General features: G+C 49.0%; 2 protein-coding genes across 2 annotated transcripts in view; one reads left to right on the forward strand and one right to left on the reverse strand.

The window, feature by feature from the left end:
• The first annotated feature begins 26 nt into the window (after window positions 1-26).
• On the forward strand, window positions 27-5,544 carry dusp29 (dual specificity phosphatase 29). Its single transcript, XM_063221737.1, has 4 exons — window positions 27-342; window positions 1,132-1,319; window positions 3,689-3,912; window positions 4,559-5,544. The coding sequence occupies exons 2-4, from the start codon at window positions 1,150-1,152 to the stop codon at window positions 4,831-4,833; spliced, it is 669 nt and encodes a 222-aa protein (XP_063077807.1). The 5' UTR covers window positions 27-342; window positions 1,132-1,149; the 3' UTR covers window positions 4,834-5,544.
• Window positions 5,545-8,010: 2,466 nt separating this feature from the next.
• Window positions 8,011-17,687, reverse strand: part of LOC134467803 (histone acetyltransferase KAT6B-like) — a 72,821-nt gene continuing 63,144 nt past the window's right edge. The window contains exons 18-19 of the mRNA XM_063221738.1: window positions 16,301-16,760; window positions 8,011-15,744 (exon numbers count right to left, since the gene is read on the reverse strand). Of these exons, the coding sequence (XP_063077808.1) occupies window positions 10,823-15,744; window positions 16,301-16,760 (5,382 nt within the window). The 3' untranslated portion in view covers window positions 8,011-10,822. The remainder of the gene's footprint in view (window positions 15,745-16,300; window positions 16,761-17,687) is intronic.

Genomic DNA, 17,687 nt, shown 5'->3' on the forward strand with positions numbered 1-17,687 from the left:
AACATGTGCCAGCAGTAAGTTTTAAGTTTCCAGGACGGTGTTTAGATTCACAGTCGGGATCGAGCTAAGTGCCTAGCCGCCAGGAAAGTGGAGCACGACTAAAAATACCACCCAGGCTCGACTCGACGCCTGCCTGTCAGTGTTGCTGTCATACGGTCCTTCCTGCCTGCCTGCCTGCCTGCTTTGCCTGACGTCCTGCCTCCAACCGGGTTCTGGCATTCCCTGAAAACCCACTCAAAGCACAGTTAGAAACCGGGGGGCGAAATAAAAACAACTTTGATCTGTACATATTAGATGACAGTCAGAGGGGGAAAATACAGTACGAGGACTGACTGACCCCTGGTAAGTTCGCATTTCTCCGAGAGACAGAATGAGAGCCGTCTGCGCTGCACCGCGCCACATGAAAGGGCAAGCTTCCATCGGTGTCTGATTAAAATTGAGTGTGACGTATACAGCACTGTGCAGAAATTGCTTTTATATACAGCACATTTAGACGAATGCGTATGCTAGGATATTTGAAAAGAACAAACACTCTGTGGAGCACTTTAATACGGATCAGCTGTCAGAATCACACTCAGGACGGCCTGTGTTGTGGTGTTGAATTCACATTTAGCAAAGAATCAAATGCCATACTTTTAAGCATCATGGAGGTCATGACGTTGAACTTCACCTCAACGTTGACCTTTGACCCGAGTTGCGGCTCTACCCGTCACCAATGACCACTCTACGAGACTGACAAGGGAAACTGAATGACACACAGGCACTGAAAGGTGCAGTACTGCAGATAAAACAAATGCTCTCAGTCACTGTTCCACTTAAAAAGAACAGTTTTGAAAGACACAAATTGAACCTGAGGTGACTGAGCTAGAAATGGTCTTTTAGCTGAAGAACGACAGCCTCTGGCCTGCTCTCTTTCTCTCTGTATCCATCTCTCTCTCTCTGGACTTTTCTCTTTTTCCTTCTGCTTCTCTGTAATCCATCTTTCTCTCTTTCTCTGGCCTTCTCCTTTTTCTCTCTATATCCCTCTCCCATCTCTCTCTCTCTCTCTCTCTCTCTCTCTCTCTCTCTCTCTCTCTCTCTCTCTCTCTCTCTCTCTCTCTCTCTCTCTCTCTCTCTCTCTCTCTCTCTCAGTTCTCCCACGGCTCCATCATGCCTGGCAAGAAGATCAAGCTTCCCAGGCCCCCCGCTCCCAAGCCGGAGGAGGAGGAGGAGGACTATGAGACCCCTCCGAATTACGAGCTGGAGAAGCACCTGACGCACGGCAGCGTGGCCTACACACACGTCAACCAAGTCTGGCCCAACGTCTACATTGGGGATGAGTAAGTCTCACAGAGGCTTGGAAGGAATAGAAATCCTGTGCTTTTAAAAAAAAAATCCTGGCTGCCACACAGCAAAGCTGACACAGGAAAGCCGACAAGGAGTGGTGGGGGGGACAAACTGGTCTGGCCCAATATCAGCACCGGGAACGAATAAGTCTCACAGAGACAAAGAGGTCAGTTGCTCCAGGCCCAGGAGGAAGGGGACACCAAAATGGGTCCTCATTACATTGCATTAATTGGGGGGGCTTTCACATGACTTTGTCCTGGGCCTAGCCAAAGTTGTCAGAGGCCCTGTAAAACTCTGTAAATGTCCTCGCTGCCACACACTATTTGTGACAGTCAGAGTCACTATACTTGTTCAACCTCAGTGACCGTGTAACTATATAGGACTACGGCAGAGAGAGTAGAGAGAGAGAGGTTCCATTGGCCCATTGTTTCCTGGTTCTATTATGGCCCCCCTTAGGCAGACCTAGGCAGACCTAAGGACTGTTCTATTCATTGTAGGAGCATTATGACACGGCCCTTTAGGCAGACCGGAACCTGGTCGCGTTAGGTGCCCATAGAAACCTACTATGTTGGCATATCTCTATATACTTAAAGAATCTCTGGCTACGGTATGTCCAGAGCTGGGGTGCGTTTCTCGACAACGTTTTTACTGACTGGTTAGCAACAATGCTTTTTGAGAAACGGGGTCCTGGACTGGCAATCTGGAATACAGATACAGGGCATTTTCCCGGTGGGCCAATAGTCCTCAGTCATGGGCCAATGTTGTTGTTTTCCTCTTTAGAGTCCGGCCCATTGGTCCTTCGCTAATATAGACAGTGGACTGAGCTAATCCTAATATCGTTGAAAAGCAAATGGGCTGTGTGAGGGGATGGTCTACGCCAAAAATGCCTGGGCTAGATTTTGGTCCCAGTTCGTCCCTGTGTATGTCTATAACTCAACCAGCTGATGCATGATGGGACAGAGGAGGGGGTAAGTGAAATCACCTGTGCTGAGAGACCAGGGCGGTGAAAGTCAAAGACAAAGGCAAAGACAGAAATTTGATTTTTTACTTACGCAATACAGTCAGGCCTGTCGCAACCAGGCAAGCAAACTAGGCAATTGCCTAGGGCCCCGAGCTGAACCTCCCACCCATGATGACTGGCTATGCACTTGCATTGAAATGACAGCAACACCTAACAAGTTTTTGAGTGTTCCCACCTCCCTTAACTCAATGACCGCAAGGTGCTTCTGCTGTTGAAATATCTCTCGATGTGGCCCTCTCCTAATAGTCTCAATAGTAGAAGGGGGGACCTAAAGTACCTCTTTGCCTAGGGCCTCCAAATACCTTGAAACGGCCCTGAATCCAGTTTGTCCGCCTTTCTCCATCTCTCTCTGCTCGACTGATCGACTGGCTGGATGGCTGGCTGGCTGTCTGGCGGTCTCACTTCCTGGCTGGGGAGCTCTGCGCTGCACTGTGTGGGAGGAGACGATGGCGCATTAAACTCATGTCAGTTTTTTAATAGCGTGTAAAACGACTCAGAGTGCAGTGCATGGGGCTGGGATGGAGAACACAGAGCAGGGAGTGTGTGGGAGTGAAGAGGGGACCGGTTCCATCTCAGCGTCTCTCCAAGTGTCTTTTTGATTCATGACAGGTGTCCGACTGTGCAATGACTGCAAGGCTGGAGGTGGACTTGCAGCCTGGAATAAAAATCAGATTGTTAAAACGTTGAGAGACTGCAGTGGGATTCTGTTATAGTTGTAGAACTACAGGGGTCAGGAGAAAGAGTAGAACCACTTTGGACTTTGGAGCTTAAAACATTACATTGCACAACTATACTGTGACTTAAGAGAGAATGTTTATCAGATATCACAAGTCCTGAATATTGCTTAGGGGCCAACGTTACATAGTGTTACAGACTGTCTGCTTTAGCAACCTTTATCAATCACGTGAAGTCAATATCCATATCCAAAATAACTTTAATTCTGAACTATTAAATTCAGAATTTATATATCGGAATTAAAAACATCATGCAAACGTAGTCATTGTAACCCACAAACATGTCAGTCAGCTACTCCTCAACAGTGGTGATCTGTACTGTAGAGAACCAGTAGGTCTCGCTATACTGCCCTACAAAGGTAAAGTGCAGTAACTAGCCAACATATTTTGTCAAAAAAAAGAGTGTAGACTGAAAATGGTCTTCATTATAACTCCTTTATTCAGTGACAAAACCTTATAGTCCAAATATGTCCTGTTTCAGTGCTATGGCCATGTTAAATTTATTACAATAGCCAACCTAATACCAACGCTTTGAATCTATCAATCTATCTATCTATCAATCTATCTATCTATCTATCTATCTATCTATCTATCTATCTATCTGTAGAGAGACAGCGAGGGACCGCTATGGCCTGCAGCAGAAGGGCATCACCCACGTCCTGAACGCCGCCGAGGGCACCTGGAACAACGTGGCCACCGGGGCAGATTACTACCACGGCATGAACGTGGACTATTATGGGGTGGTTGCCTCTGATGTGCCCTCGTTTGACCTGAGCGTCTACTTCTACGAAGTGGCCGAGTATATCGACAGCGTCTTGAGGAATCCTGAAAGTATGTGGACTTGGGCGATATTTTAAAGCTAAACGTTTTGCACTATTCAAACCTTAACCAAGGATAAACAGTTGATTCACTGATGTAAATGTACCATTGTATAGTGCTACTTGGTCCTAGTGGTAAAGTGAGTACTGCCTCTAGGGTCACTCCCTGTGGTCAAACTCAATTCAGTTATAATCCAGTGCCATATTCCAAATGACTTGGTTTTACCTGCCCCTACCCAATTCAGCCAGGTTATTGCCTGGTTTAATGGAACAGATAAAACCAGGGCTTTTGGAGCAGGTGGCACTGGTTTACAACTAATACATTCAGGTAGCACATGATTTCTGACGATTTACAGTGAGAAGAGAGGCTCAAGACGTACATGATTGATGCAGATATAATGATAATTCATAATATAAGATTAGATTTGATTCTATTCAAGATTAATTTTGTTTCGGAATTACTTCTTCAAGTAGTTCAAAAGTGCTTCACATTATGTCCTTTCCCCTTTCTATGCATTCGTTTCCCTACCAGACAAGGCACTGGCCTAGACCTAGAGCTTTCCCAAACCTACTTTTTGATACCAAAGTCATAGGCTTGGTGTGCCTGTTGTCTTCATCGGATTCTCCATTACTCTCCATGATTCTGTGTCCGCTTACAGACAAGCTGCTGGTGCACTGTGTGATGGGCAGGAGTCGTTCAGCCACTCTCTTCCTGGCCTACCTCATGATCTGCAAGCACATGACTGTGGTGCAGGCCATCGACAGCGTGAAGGTCCACAGGCGCATCATCCCCAACTGGGGCTTCCTCAAGCAGCTCAGGGAACTGGACATGAGCCTGCAGGAGAAGAGGAAGGGAGGAGGAGGAGGAGAGGGAGGGGGACGGAAGGAGCAGGAGGGGTCGGGGGACTCGGAAAAAGCATCAACTTCGGACTGAATGAAGTTGATATTTTCAGTAATTCTCTGAGAATTATCTGCAAGATTTTGAGATGGGGGTGAGTCTGCAGGAGCGGAAAGGGGTAGGTTGAGGCCGAGTGACTGAACTGTAGTATGTTGAAATTGGAGGAAATCGCAAGCTGAGTCTCATTATAGTATATTATGCCACAATGTCCATAAGCAGACGCGCTTCGCCCCTTCAGCCATCAAGTTTGCACTTCTTTTTAGGCACACCCAATTTATGTCTTATGTCTTACTTTATTGGGCTTTTAGTGCCTTTATTGTGATAGGATTGTGAAGACATGACAGGAAAGTAATGGGACAGAGAGATGGGAAAGGGTTGTGAAATGACCCAGGCTGGATTTGAACCAAGGCCCCCAGGTATATGGTGCAGGTGCTCTATGCAGTGCACCACAGCCACCCCCCAGAGTTAATTCCTTTGAAGTTGACAGCGCCCACCACTGCTACACTTGAGATATCCTAATAGGATTCCTATGGTCATTATGGATGGAAAGACTGACTGACTAATCAGGCCAAGGCCAGTAAATGGACGCGCATCTGGTGAAAAATGTTGTCTGTGCAGTAAAGTAATGTTGTTATTGTTGACAGACCATTGTTGACACTACTGTTTGAAACCTACTGATCTTCCTTCAATGGTCCTCCTACCTGCCTGGACACAGCAGGTGTGAGTTAACAAATGATGCTTAAGATATATTTTGTTGTATGTTTATTGCATTCTGAATAAATGGATTCCACCAAAAAAAGTAAATGAAAGGACACCACAAAGGATCTATGGAACACCGGTAATGTGGAGAAAATCACTCAAAAATGTCATTGGGTAAGGTAGTTTAGCGACTACTACAGCCATGGAGAAACAGGATAGCCCTTCGGACAATAGATTTAACATATGCTCATAGTCAGCATTTCCCGACCTTTTTTTGGGCTTGTGTACCCCCTAAACCTTTTTGTCGTACAAGTAGGCCTACTACCTCACTGTTCTATATCTCTTTGTCTATCCCAATGTGACTATGTCTGCTCCATATACATTTGTTATTATTTAAGTTTTCCACATACATCCTACAATATGCTTGCATACCCACAGTGGTGTCTGGTTGGGAACCACAACTCTCAGTAACTAAAACACAATTACCTGAATATGTACATGTAAAACGACCAAAATAAGTATGTATAGGCCTACCTTTTTTTTAAAGAGGTGATGACAAGCCTTTTTAAGTGGGGGTAAATGACACTGACAGGGCTTCAATGCTATTATTATTACATGACAAGACCAGTGGAAATGAGGTTGCGTACTCCCCCTGGCACCCCCCCCCCCCTTTTTTTGTTCTTTCTTTCCACCGGAAACAAACAAGCATTTTGATTGTCGCTGCCACCCACTTCAGCTAGGATTTCTCTTGCCCACATAAACCAATGCCATTAAGCTATGATTCACTCCAAGGGGATGTGGTGTGCAGAGAGACGGCTTTTTATGCAAGTATTCAAATGGGCTGCTACAAAGGAGACCACTATCTGGCAATGGCACACACAAGCAAGCACGCACACACACTGAATAAAATAATAATAAAAATATAAGTAATAGAAAATGGGAACCAGCTGAAGGTTTAGTGGTCGATTAGCACTGATTACCGGCAGCATTTGGCAGATTGTGTGAGACTCACAAGCACAAAGAATCGGAGAAAATGACTTGAAGTTCCATCCAAGAACAGCATGATTCAAAAGGCCCGCCAGAAAACATAGCATATGGTACAGAGCCATGGGAAAATGAAGATGCTGGAGGACAAAAATGAGAAAACATGTCCAATAATAGCACAATAATAGCATATGCTTTTATGCTTTTGGGAGCATTGATCAGTGCTGCTGACCTTTAATATTTTTTCAGTCTTCATCTGTTTGGTCCAGCACCTGTATAGCCCACTACTGATGTGAGCGCATTCACTGTATTTTTGAAAGTCAAGATGGTGTCATTACTCTTCATGTTGTGTCTTTCCCCTTTTCTCCTCTATATGCCTTAAGGTGCACTTGTGTAAGTAGGATTTGTGGTCAAAATATCAGAATAGGTAGGCTATTTCAACTATGCTGCTCATTGAAACTGCGCTGCCTATTGCCAAATTTGATGAATTTTAGCTAATATTTAATTATGTACTATATTAACTAATATTTAATATACATAACACTAATATTAACTAGCATGACTAAAGAACAGTAAGTTTTGCAGCTAAAAATGTATATTTCTGGAAATTCAAAATGGCGGACATGGAGAAGATCCACCTTTTCATGTAGCCTATGAAAAGTGCAATGTTCCCAGTCATAATGAATACTTAGAATTCGATGGTGGTGGCATGTTACAGGGTTCCCACTCTAATTCAGATATAAAATTCCATGATTTTCCATGACTTTCCAGACCCAAAAAACTACATTTCCATGACCACTTCAGTAAAAATGATGTGAAAACGTTTTAAAAAGTGTGAAAACTGAGACGATGCCGAGCAACCGCCAGACTTAAGTGGGCTCATTTAATTCTAGAATGTTGCACATTACAGCGCGAAACCAAACCGTCTCTGGCGAAGCATTGTAGTATTACCAGTAAGAAACAATGTTGTACACCAAACAAAAAAGTTTTTGCTTCTACACAAAAAAATCCATGATATTCCATGACTGTGCATGTAAAATAGTAAAATTCCATGACTTTCCATGACTGGAAAAACATTTATGAAATTCCCTGATATTCCAGAAATTCCATTACCCGTGGGAACTCTGCATGTATTATCCACTAATACATGCCACCACATTTTCATTTCAGAATTCATGCTTTGTGAATGGGCAGCATGAATTCTGAAAAGAAAATGCTAAAAATATTACCCAGTGCACCTTTAAATAAGAAAACACTATTTGCACTATCTGGAGACAAAAAATCTCCACCACAGAGCTCGAAAGTAATGTCAAATTCTCCACATTCATGGGACCTCTTTTTAGCGAAAAAAATTGGCATGCAAACGAATGGCGGTATTAAAAAGATATTTTGATCCCCTTTGAATTGTGCCACGGGCTTCACATATGTTATTTCTGTTATTTGTATATCATTTTTTGTACAAGGAGCCACAGAAGTAGTACATTTTCAGACACATAAGAAGAAGAAAATGAAAACCAAGAAAGCAGGAGGTACATGGTAGATCATAATTTATTTATGCTAAAATGTACAGCATTTTGCTTTTTATTTCGACTAAGTGATAACTCATAAATACATGACTTGTCGTTGCGTCGGTATCTGTACATATAACCAGGATTGCCCCGCCCCCAAAAAACCCTCAACTCCATTGCCATGGTACCAAGTCACTCTGCGTTGGTACAAAGGCTAGAAAAAAAGAGTGATATTAACAAAACACAAAGTACAAGTCGCTTTATACATGCAATTGTCTGTTAGCTTCTGTTTGGTCTATTCACAAGCTCTACACCACATTTATGTAAAATAGAAATCCAACATCATTATTATTATTTTTTTTTAATAAAGATAGAAAACAAATCTACACATGGAATGAAAGTGTAAATTCCAAGGCATTTTTGTAAAATATCAACTTTGGACTAAATTAGGTCTCTATATTGTAAGTAATATTTTAAACTTTTCGGTGTGTTTGTGTGTGTGTGTTTTATTCTGTCTACATTTTTGAAATGTTTTGGAATTGAACTGGGTACAAACTCTGAAATATATGCGTTTATTACTCAGGATTACCCTCAATCTGCATTATAAAACAGAAAGCTGCCGTGAAGAAATTTTTGTTACAAAAAGAGTTCAGAATTGTACATACAATACATATCAATAAAATCTTTTTTTATAACACACAAAAATAACAAATGAAAAAAGGAAAACGGAAAAATAAAAACAAAACAAAAAAAGCAAGGACCAAATTTACAAGGGGGAAAGGTTTTTTTTGTACAGTATCAGAATTAACAAAATATAATTTGTTATCATTTTTCTTTCCCTGTTTCAAGGAAAACTTAGCTTGAAGGCCCAACATTTTAAAAATGGCTTGCTATTAAGCACGACACTTAAAAGTACAGTACTACTTAAATGCACTGTCAACTTACATAGAGACTTTTTGAGCATGCTAAAGTCATCACTTTATTTTTTTCTTCTTCTTTTTTTTTGCAAAATAAAGTCTGAAGAATAATTTAATTAATAATTGTACAAAGGCAAAAAAGAGTTTATTATGGTACAAACAAACAAAGGGGAAACTTGTTTTCTCAGCACTGTTTGACAGGTCGGCTGGAAACAAGCTCCAAGATGTCCACTCGCTCGCTCGCTTAAATTCCGTCGCAGCAGGCACATTACACAGCTTCTAGGAAGCTGCATTTTGAGACGGCTTCTGCCCCTGAGGGGGGGTGGGATTGAATTGAGAGGGGGGATTGGGAGGGCAACATGGCTAAGAGGGTGGATGTGTTTTGGTTATGATGTAGGACTGGTTCAGATTTTTGGGAACTTTCGAGCAAGTAGGCGAAAGGTAAGAGAGTGCACATGTTGGGGTAGGGAGGGGTGAGATTGGATTCGGGAGGGCAAAAATGGGTAAGAGGGTGTTTTTGTTTGGGGAAGATTGAGGACAGGGGTAAGTTTCTCAACTAAGTTGGCAACTTAATTAGCGGCAATGCAATTTCCCATTGGAAACCTAGTAAGTTGCTAACTGGTTAGCAATAATGCTTTCGAGAAACAGGCTCCAAGGGATTGTTGGATTGCTTTTTTTGGGCTAAGCGTAAAAGAGGGTGTGTAGTGTTGGGGTAGGCAAGGGGCGGCACTGGGCTGGATTGGATTGGGAAGTGTGGGGGCCAAGTGGTTGTACGTTTTTGGGTAAGGGCTGGTGCTCTGTCGAGATGGTCTACTTTGTCGAGGTGAGCTACCAAAAGGCTGGTAACATAGTTAAAATGGTAATTGTATGTGAACATCAGCAACGACCAATGCAACCAAGTAGCTGAGGTCGTTGAAATTTCGCAATGAATTTGCTGTATAACACTGGGAAATCCGCAGGTTAACAGATAACAGCTCACATAATTCTATAGTTAGTAACAGAATTCGCTTGTATGGTTAATGTGTTTCCTGGCCTGTGGATTTCTAGCAGTACTAGCGGACAAACAATTAATGGAAAATATGCGAATACTGTCCACTAACATTGTCCGCTAATATTAGTAGAAATCCATTACTCGGCTGACACTATGATGAGGTGAGGTGTCGAAAACCAGTCCAAAAGGGGGTCCCCGCTGAAAAGGTTTGGGAACCACTGATGTACTTAACTCCACTGTACTAATGGCTTGGTAGCTCAGCTTGACATGTAGCTCGTATTGACGCAACATCGGGAAAGGAGCGGATGGTAAGGGGTTAATAAGGACACAGCACAGCCCCCTTCTAGTCCCATGCCCCCCAGAAAGGCTGTTCATCTTTTTTATTACCATTATTAGATTTTTTATTAAGTTTATTAAGTAAGGCTTTCCAATTTCTTTACAGAAGAAAGAAAGAATGGAAAAAATAGCACAAATGCTTCTCTAATGTGAAAATAACTTTCTATCTCTGCAAATCTTGATTTTTTTCTCTTTCTCTCTCCTCTCTCTCTCGCGCTCTCTTTCTCTCTCTCATTATTATTGATTTAAAATTTTTGCATTCCTACCAAGTGCTGGTTTTTCAGTAACTTCAAGGGGTTAACGACTCAAAAAGAGACAAACAGAAAGGCAAAAAGCAGTGCATCTCAAGACCATTATGGACATGTATTCATCTGTTTGTATGTGCATGTATGTGTACTGTATGTGTGTGACTTCAGAGGATTGGCCTCAACAGTCATTTGATGACCCACAAGTGACCAGACCCCACCGTCAGGAGGGCAATCGTTCTCACTACGAGTGATTGCCAATGATGTGTGAGTGTGAGTGTATGTGTGTGTGTGTGTGTATTCGTTTGAGTTTGCGTCCGTATGACAGTGTGGGCATTCCGCTCGCTACCGCCTCATGAAAGGTCCCTTGAGCGACTGTTTGGCGATGCCCGTGTTGATGTAACCGTGGTGACCGGCGGCGGCGGCTGCCGCAGCGGAGTACATAACGTTGCCGTGGTGCGACGCGGGCCCCTGCGCGGCGGCTGCCTGCTGGGCTGCCTGCTGCGCCGCGGCTGCGTACGACTGGCTGGCAGTCATCATGCCCATCTGCATAGGGTACTGCGGAGACTGGTTCATGTAGACCGCCGCAGCCGACGGGTGCGGATGGTGGTGAGGGTGGGGGTGCGGGTGGTTTGTGTGGTAACCGTGGCCGTTGGGCATGATCTGCTGGCTGACGCGGTGGTGGTGAGGGTGGTGGGGGTGCGCGTGGTAGCTGTTCATGTTCATGGCGTTGAGGTTGATGGAGTTGACGGCGCTGTAGGCGGACGGGGCGGACATGAGGTTCATGTTGACGTTGACGGCGCCCATGTTGACGTGGTGACGCGGCATGGCCGCGGCCAGGGCACTGCTGGGCGCCTGCATGGTCACCTGTTGCTGCTGCGGGTGAGAGTGCGGGTGGCCGTGAGGGTGAGAGGTGTGCGTGTGGTGGTGCGAGGAGGGTGGGGGAGGCGGGTGGTGCGCTAGCGGGGTCGATTTGGTGCGGGAGGAGGCCGCGTGATGACTCTTGCTGGCCGAGGACGACGCAGAGTTACCTCCACTGCTACTCCCACCACCACCACCTCCACCTCCAGCTCCACCGCCAGCAGCGGCGCTGCCCACCTGCGCTTGGTGGATCCTCTGCGACGCGGCCGCAGCTGCAGCCGACGTGATGCCCATCACCGCCGCCATGTTCCTCTGCAGCATCATGGAGGGAGGCGGGGGGGTGATGTTGGGTGTGGGATGCGCGTGGGGCTGGGGGGGTCCACCGGGTCCACCACCACCAGCACCACCACCGGGAGCCGGAGGAGGAGCCGTGCCATGACCCCCCACCACCAGATGCGAACCACCACCTCCACCACCACCCCCACCGGGTCCTGGACCTCCACCCCCAACACCCCCCACACCACCAGGCCCGTGCCCAGGCTCAGCCCCAGGCCCTCCGCTTGCATAGGCGCTAATGGGGTGCGGAGGGCCCGTGCTGTGGCCGTGGCCATGGCCGTGTCCGTGTGCGAACGGCATTGGGGGGTGGTCCATTAACGTGTTCGTGAGCTGCTTCAGCTTGGCCAGGCTGAAAGAGCCCGTGGGCTGCCCGTAGGGGGAGCTGTAGTCCCCTTGGGGTCCTCTGGGAGGAGGCGGAGCGCCAGCCCCCACCCCGGCCCTCGCCTCAGCCGCCATGCGCTCGTACAGGCTGCTCACGCTCAGGCCTGCCGGGTGCGAGTGTGGGTGTGAAGATGCATGTGGATGTGGATGTGGATGTGGATGTGGGTGTGGACGTGGACGTCCTCCGCCCTGCCCAGGGGCCATGTCAGCCAGCTGCATGGGGCTGGGGAAGCTGGAGGCAAGGCTGCCGCAGCCGGGGCCGGGGCCAGGGCCAGGGCCGCACTGCTGCTGCTGCTGCTGCTGCGTTGGATGGTGGTGGTGCAGCTGTGTGTGTGGAGGCCCGTGCACGTGTCCGTGTCCGTGTTCCTGGCCGTGATGCTGGGCAGCTGCAGCGCGTTGGGCATGGGCGTGTTGGGACGATGATGACGAGGATGACGATGAGGATGATGATGACGGAGGAGGAGGAGGAGGGTGGGGTGTGTGTTGCGTCGTGTGACTCAGGCTGGCGCCATGGTGGTGGTGATGGTGTTGTCGATGGGGCGTCTGTGGTGTGCTGCTGTGAGATAGCTGATTATGCGAGTGCTGCTGCTGTGACTGCTGCTGCTGCTGTTGTTGCTGCGCTTGGGCTCGACTGCTCACGTGTGGTCCGTGAGCCCCATGGGACTGCGGATGCGTCTGCGCCTGTCCTGTATGCGGGACGTGCAAAGTCCCTTGTTGTTGTTGTTGTTGCTGCTGTTGGGATGGAGGTCCTCCTTGGTGGTGGGGGGTGTGTTGAGCGGAGTGGCTGGGCCCTGGGGGGGTGGGGCTAGGCCCATGGGGTCTACCACCTCCTGCCGCTGCTGCAGCCCCGGGGTGCTGGACTGGGGGAGGCCCCCCTTGGGACAGGTGCAGGTGCGGGTGCGAATGTGGATGTGGATGGTGTGTTGGTGGTGCCTTGTGGACTGTGTGTTGTGCTGGGTGGTGTGTGTGCATGTGTGGGTGTGCATGTGGATGTCCGTGTGGGTGTGGTTGATGGTGTTGCGGGTGCTGCCCGTGTTGGATCAGGTGACTGTGCAAAGCGTGCTGAGCGTGGGGGTGTGTGGCCGCCGTGTGGCTGTGCAGTCCGCCGTGTGGTCCCACGTTCTGGGCTCCATGAGGGACACCACCACCGTGCTGCGTGTGAGGATGTGGGTGCGAGTAGGAGTGTGTGTGTGGGTGTCCAATATGGTGGGGGTGGTGATGATGTGGCCCACCCCCACCACTACCGCCACCGCCACCATGTTGGCTATTACTCGGCGGCCTTTCCACCACCACCACACACCCCTGCGGAGACTTGACGCTGCTAATACAGTGCTGAGGAGAACTCAGACTCCCAGCGGCGGGCATCATGCCAACCATCTGCTGGCCCACCACCACGCAGCTGCTAGCACCAGGGCCGCCGCCGGGACCCCCCATGACCATGCCCCCGAAAGAGCAGCTACTCTGGGACGAGCCACCAGATCCGCTCCCCGGGGGTCCTCCAGCTCCACCACCACCACCACCGCCGCCTCCGGAGGCCGCGCCGGTGGTCGCCGTGCCCAGCGAGGAGTCGTAGCTGCTGGGGTTCTCGTAGTTCTCCGTGGTGCTCTCGATGCTGCCCAGGTCGCTGAAGCCGCTGTCCACCACCTGCTGCGAGTGGTCCGACACGGAAGGCACGTCCATCATGGGGCTGGTCTCCATGGCGAGGGAGGGGATGGAGGGGATCGGCCCGCTGTTGTTGTTGTTGCTACCGCCGGTACCGTTGTCCCGGTTAGTGTTAGCGGCATTGCTGTTGCCGTTATTGCCGATACCGTTACTACCGTTGTTGTTGTTACTTCCGCCGTGCTGCTCCGGGCTGATCTGGGTGTAGCCGGCCGTTTCTAGGATGGTGATGACCGGACTGCTGGCCGAGCGTACCGACTGGCTGGGGTGGGAGGACGGGACGGAGGACATGGGGCTCCCGCGCTCCGAGTGCGAATAGTCGTCGAGGACGGCGGTGGTCTGCGCAGAGGTCGGGGGTGCAGGGCTGCGCTCCAGCTGGGCGTAGTGCGTCTGGAGGCTGCGGCAGGCCTCTTGCGTCTCGGAGCAGTCGGCATACATCTCGCCCTCGCCATCGTCCTCGTCTCCTTGGTGCTGCTGCTGCTGCTGGTGTTGCTGCTGCCGCTCGGCCTCCTGGGTAAGGGCTTGCACCGCCTGCGCCGTCTCAGAGTCAGTCTCCGGGCAGATGGACGAAGGATCCTCCTGCTCTTCCTCCTCCTCCTCCTCCTCCTCCTCCTGTGTTGTGATTGGAGGGCTGGGTGCAGGGGGCGGCCTCTCCTCCATTTCCTCCTCCTCCTCCAGTTGCAGGGAACTGTGCTCACCTTGCTGGTTCTTGTTATGGTTCTCCACCTCCTCTTCCTCTTCCTCTTCTTCATCTTCAGGGTCGGACTCCGCAGGAGGCTTGAAGTTGGATCTCGTAGCTTCAGGCTCTTCCTCCGGTTCTTCCGGAATACCGGGACTGCTGCTGCAGGGAGAGGCTGGGGACGGGGAAGCGGAGTTGTTGGGAATAGCCGGAGTGTTTTCTTCTGCTTCTTCTTCTTCTTCTGGAGCAGGAGCAGGGCTGCTGGGTTCGCTGGGAGCTATGAAGTCCGGAGCGTAGTCAGAGCGCTGCTTTGGACTGCTGTCTTCAGCCGCCTCTTCGTCTTCCTGGTCCTCTTCCTGTTTTTTCTCTGCTAAAGCCAAAGAGGAATCTTTATGACGGTCATCTTCGTCGTCTGCATCCTGATCTTGCTCGAGCTTTTTCTCGTGCAAATCATTGCACTTTTGTTCTTCATCTCCAGCCTCCTCTTCCTCATTCTCATTCTCTTCCTCCTCCTCCTCCTCTTCATCCACCCTCTCTGGTGAAACCTGCCTTGAGTCTACCGTCGGCCTCTCCCTTTCTTGCTCCTCCTTTTCCTCCTCCTCCTCTTTTTCATCATCTTCATCCTCCTCCTCTTCCTCCTCTCGCTCCTCCTCTACCTCCTTTTCTTCTTCCTCATCCTGCTGCTGCTCTGGCGAGGCAGCCACTGACTGCATCTGTGTTTCCTTCTCCTCCTCCTCCTCCTCCTCCTCCTGTTCTTCTTCATCGTACTCATCCTCGTCATCATCCTCCTCCTCCTCCTCATCTTCTTCCTCCTCCTCCTGCCTTACAGGAGAGTCCTCCGGTGACCCCCTTTGGCTGACAAGGGGCTCAGCTAGCGGGGTCTGGGGTTCTGGTGACTGGACCCTGCTTGCATCCCCATCCCCATCCCCATCCGCGTCCATGTCTGCATCCGCATCAGCATCTGCATCAGCATCAGCATCAGCATCCATATCCGTCTCCACTGACCCTGGACCAGTTCCTGGCTCACTGGCCTCCTCTGTGATCGTTGGGGGCTCCTCATCATCCGGTGGGTCGTTGTGTTCCCCGAGTCCTCCAACTCCGCTGACCCTCTGTCCCACCGCCGCCACCGCAGCTCCGACGGCGAGGAGTCGTGGTTCCTCGGTTGCGATGTGGTAGTCAGCCTCCAGGGGCGTCTCGGGCGGCGTGTACAGGTTCAGCTTGAAGCCCGACTTGGTGCCCTCCTTCTTCAGCCGCCATTTTGGCGGGCCGCGCTTCACCCCCTTCGGCCAGCCCTTCTTGCGCTTGGGCAGACGGGGGTTCCCTGCTCTCTTTGGGATGGGGATGTCGAAACCTGGAGAAGGGCAAGAAAAGGACGACAGAGAGGGGGAGGGAGAGAAAAAAGACTTGTTAGCATTCAAACATAAGCTGTAAGTGTGCTGCGGAAAGCCAAGGCCAACAGAGACTTTCCATGCAAATTCATGAACTTTAGGGCCTTTATCCTCTAGGTTTACACAAAGACCCATTCTTCCAGGGAAATGGCCAACAGGATATTCAATTATGGTTTGCCAACCTTTTTTCCCATTCTCCCTTCAATGTAAAACCCCCCTATTGTGACACAGGAGAAAAGACGTACTCGAAATGAACCAGAACCCCATTACCGTCAGACAATGGAAGTACGCTTCGAGGGACTAAGCAATTTTGGCTCAGTCATCGGAGCAAAATGGTGGGAGGGAGGGGCGGTTATGGGGTGGAGGACGCGGACAAGAGTACTGTAAGACCAAGTCTCTGTATAATATTTCGGAATAAATAGTCATCGTAGTGAAATGGGGGGTGGGGGGGATTAGGACACTGAGAGGAATTACAGAAAATCTATTTCAGAATAAAAAGACTGAAAAAGGTCAAATTGCCTTCGTTTATGTGACTGCCGCTCTCCTCCTCGGTCTTCACCAGTCGCGGTCGCCCCCGCCGCTTCTTGGTGGGCTGCTGTGCGACGGGACTCGCAGGTGCGAGATCTTCATCTCTATACTGCTGATGATGCTGCTGTCGCCGCCGATGATGATGATGATGATGTTGTTGTTGCGGATGATGCCGTTGCTCATCCTCCTCCTCCTCATCTTCCACATCATCATCATCATCATCTTCGTTGTCGTCTTCCTCGCTCATGTCTCCAAGCCGCGCAGAACGCTCCAGCAATGGCATGGGCCTTTCCTCCTCTTCCTCATCCTCCTCGTCCTCCTCCTCGGAGGGCTCGTTCTCGAAGGGCTCGTTCAGGACCTCCGTCGTCGTCTCGGATATGGTCTCCGTGGTGACACTGCTGTTGATGCGCTTGCGCTTGCGGCCGCGTTTCTTCTTGAGGGCAATGGGTTTCTGGTGAAGAGGGGGGGGGGGGGGGTTGGGAGAGAGAGAGAGAGAGAGAGAGAGAAAAGCAAAAACACATTAAAATGTGGAGGATACATTGATGAGCCGTTGCTAAGCAGAGGGTGACATGCAAACATGACACTTTAATTGATACCCTCTCACACGCTCTCTCTCGTCCCCCTTATCTCTATCTCTCTCTCTCTCTCCTTCTCATTCCTGCTCTGTGAAACGCTTTAGAGAAACCCCAAAACTGGTAGTTAGCGAGGAGTTCAAATTGAGGGTTCAGGCTGTGGCCTCATTACTGAAATCCCTGAGAAGTCAAGAAAGAAAAAGAGAAGAAGAAAGAAAAAGAAAAAAGATAAAGACAGAGAGAGAGAGAGAGAGAGAGAGAGAGAGAGAGAGAGAGAGAGAGAGAGAGAGAGAGAGAGAGTTGGAGAGAAAGAGGAAAAAATTGAATACACAGGAAAATAGTGCTCAGAGCAAACCACAGCGCTTGGGCAAACTCTTCCTCTTTGAAAGACACACTAACACACACTCCTCTTCGAAACACACAAGCACACACACACACAAGCACACACAAGCACACACAAGCACACACACACACACACACACACACACACACACACACACACACACACACACACACACACACACACACACACACACACACACACACACACACACACACACACAATATTCCAACCTCCTCTTCGAAAGCCACAAATGAGCCATGAAGCACCAGCAAAACCGCCAGCCATCCGATCCCTTGCTCTCACAACACACACACATATACACATACACACATACATGCACACTCACACAATTAAGAGTTTGACTCACAATATGATTCCACTTTTTCTAAAGCCTCTCGTTTAGTAAATAGCTTTACATGTTCAAAAAAACAACAACACAGTGAACTAAGTACACATAACATTG

The sequence above is a fragment of the Engraulis encrasicolus genome, chromosome 17 (assembly GCF_034702125.1).
Source record: "Engraulis encrasicolus isolate BLACKSEA-1 chromosome 17, IST_EnEncr_1.0, whole genome shotgun sequence".
Lineage (NCBI taxonomy): Eukaryota > Metazoa > Chordata > Actinopteri > Clupeiformes > Engraulidae > Engraulis > Engraulis encrasicolus.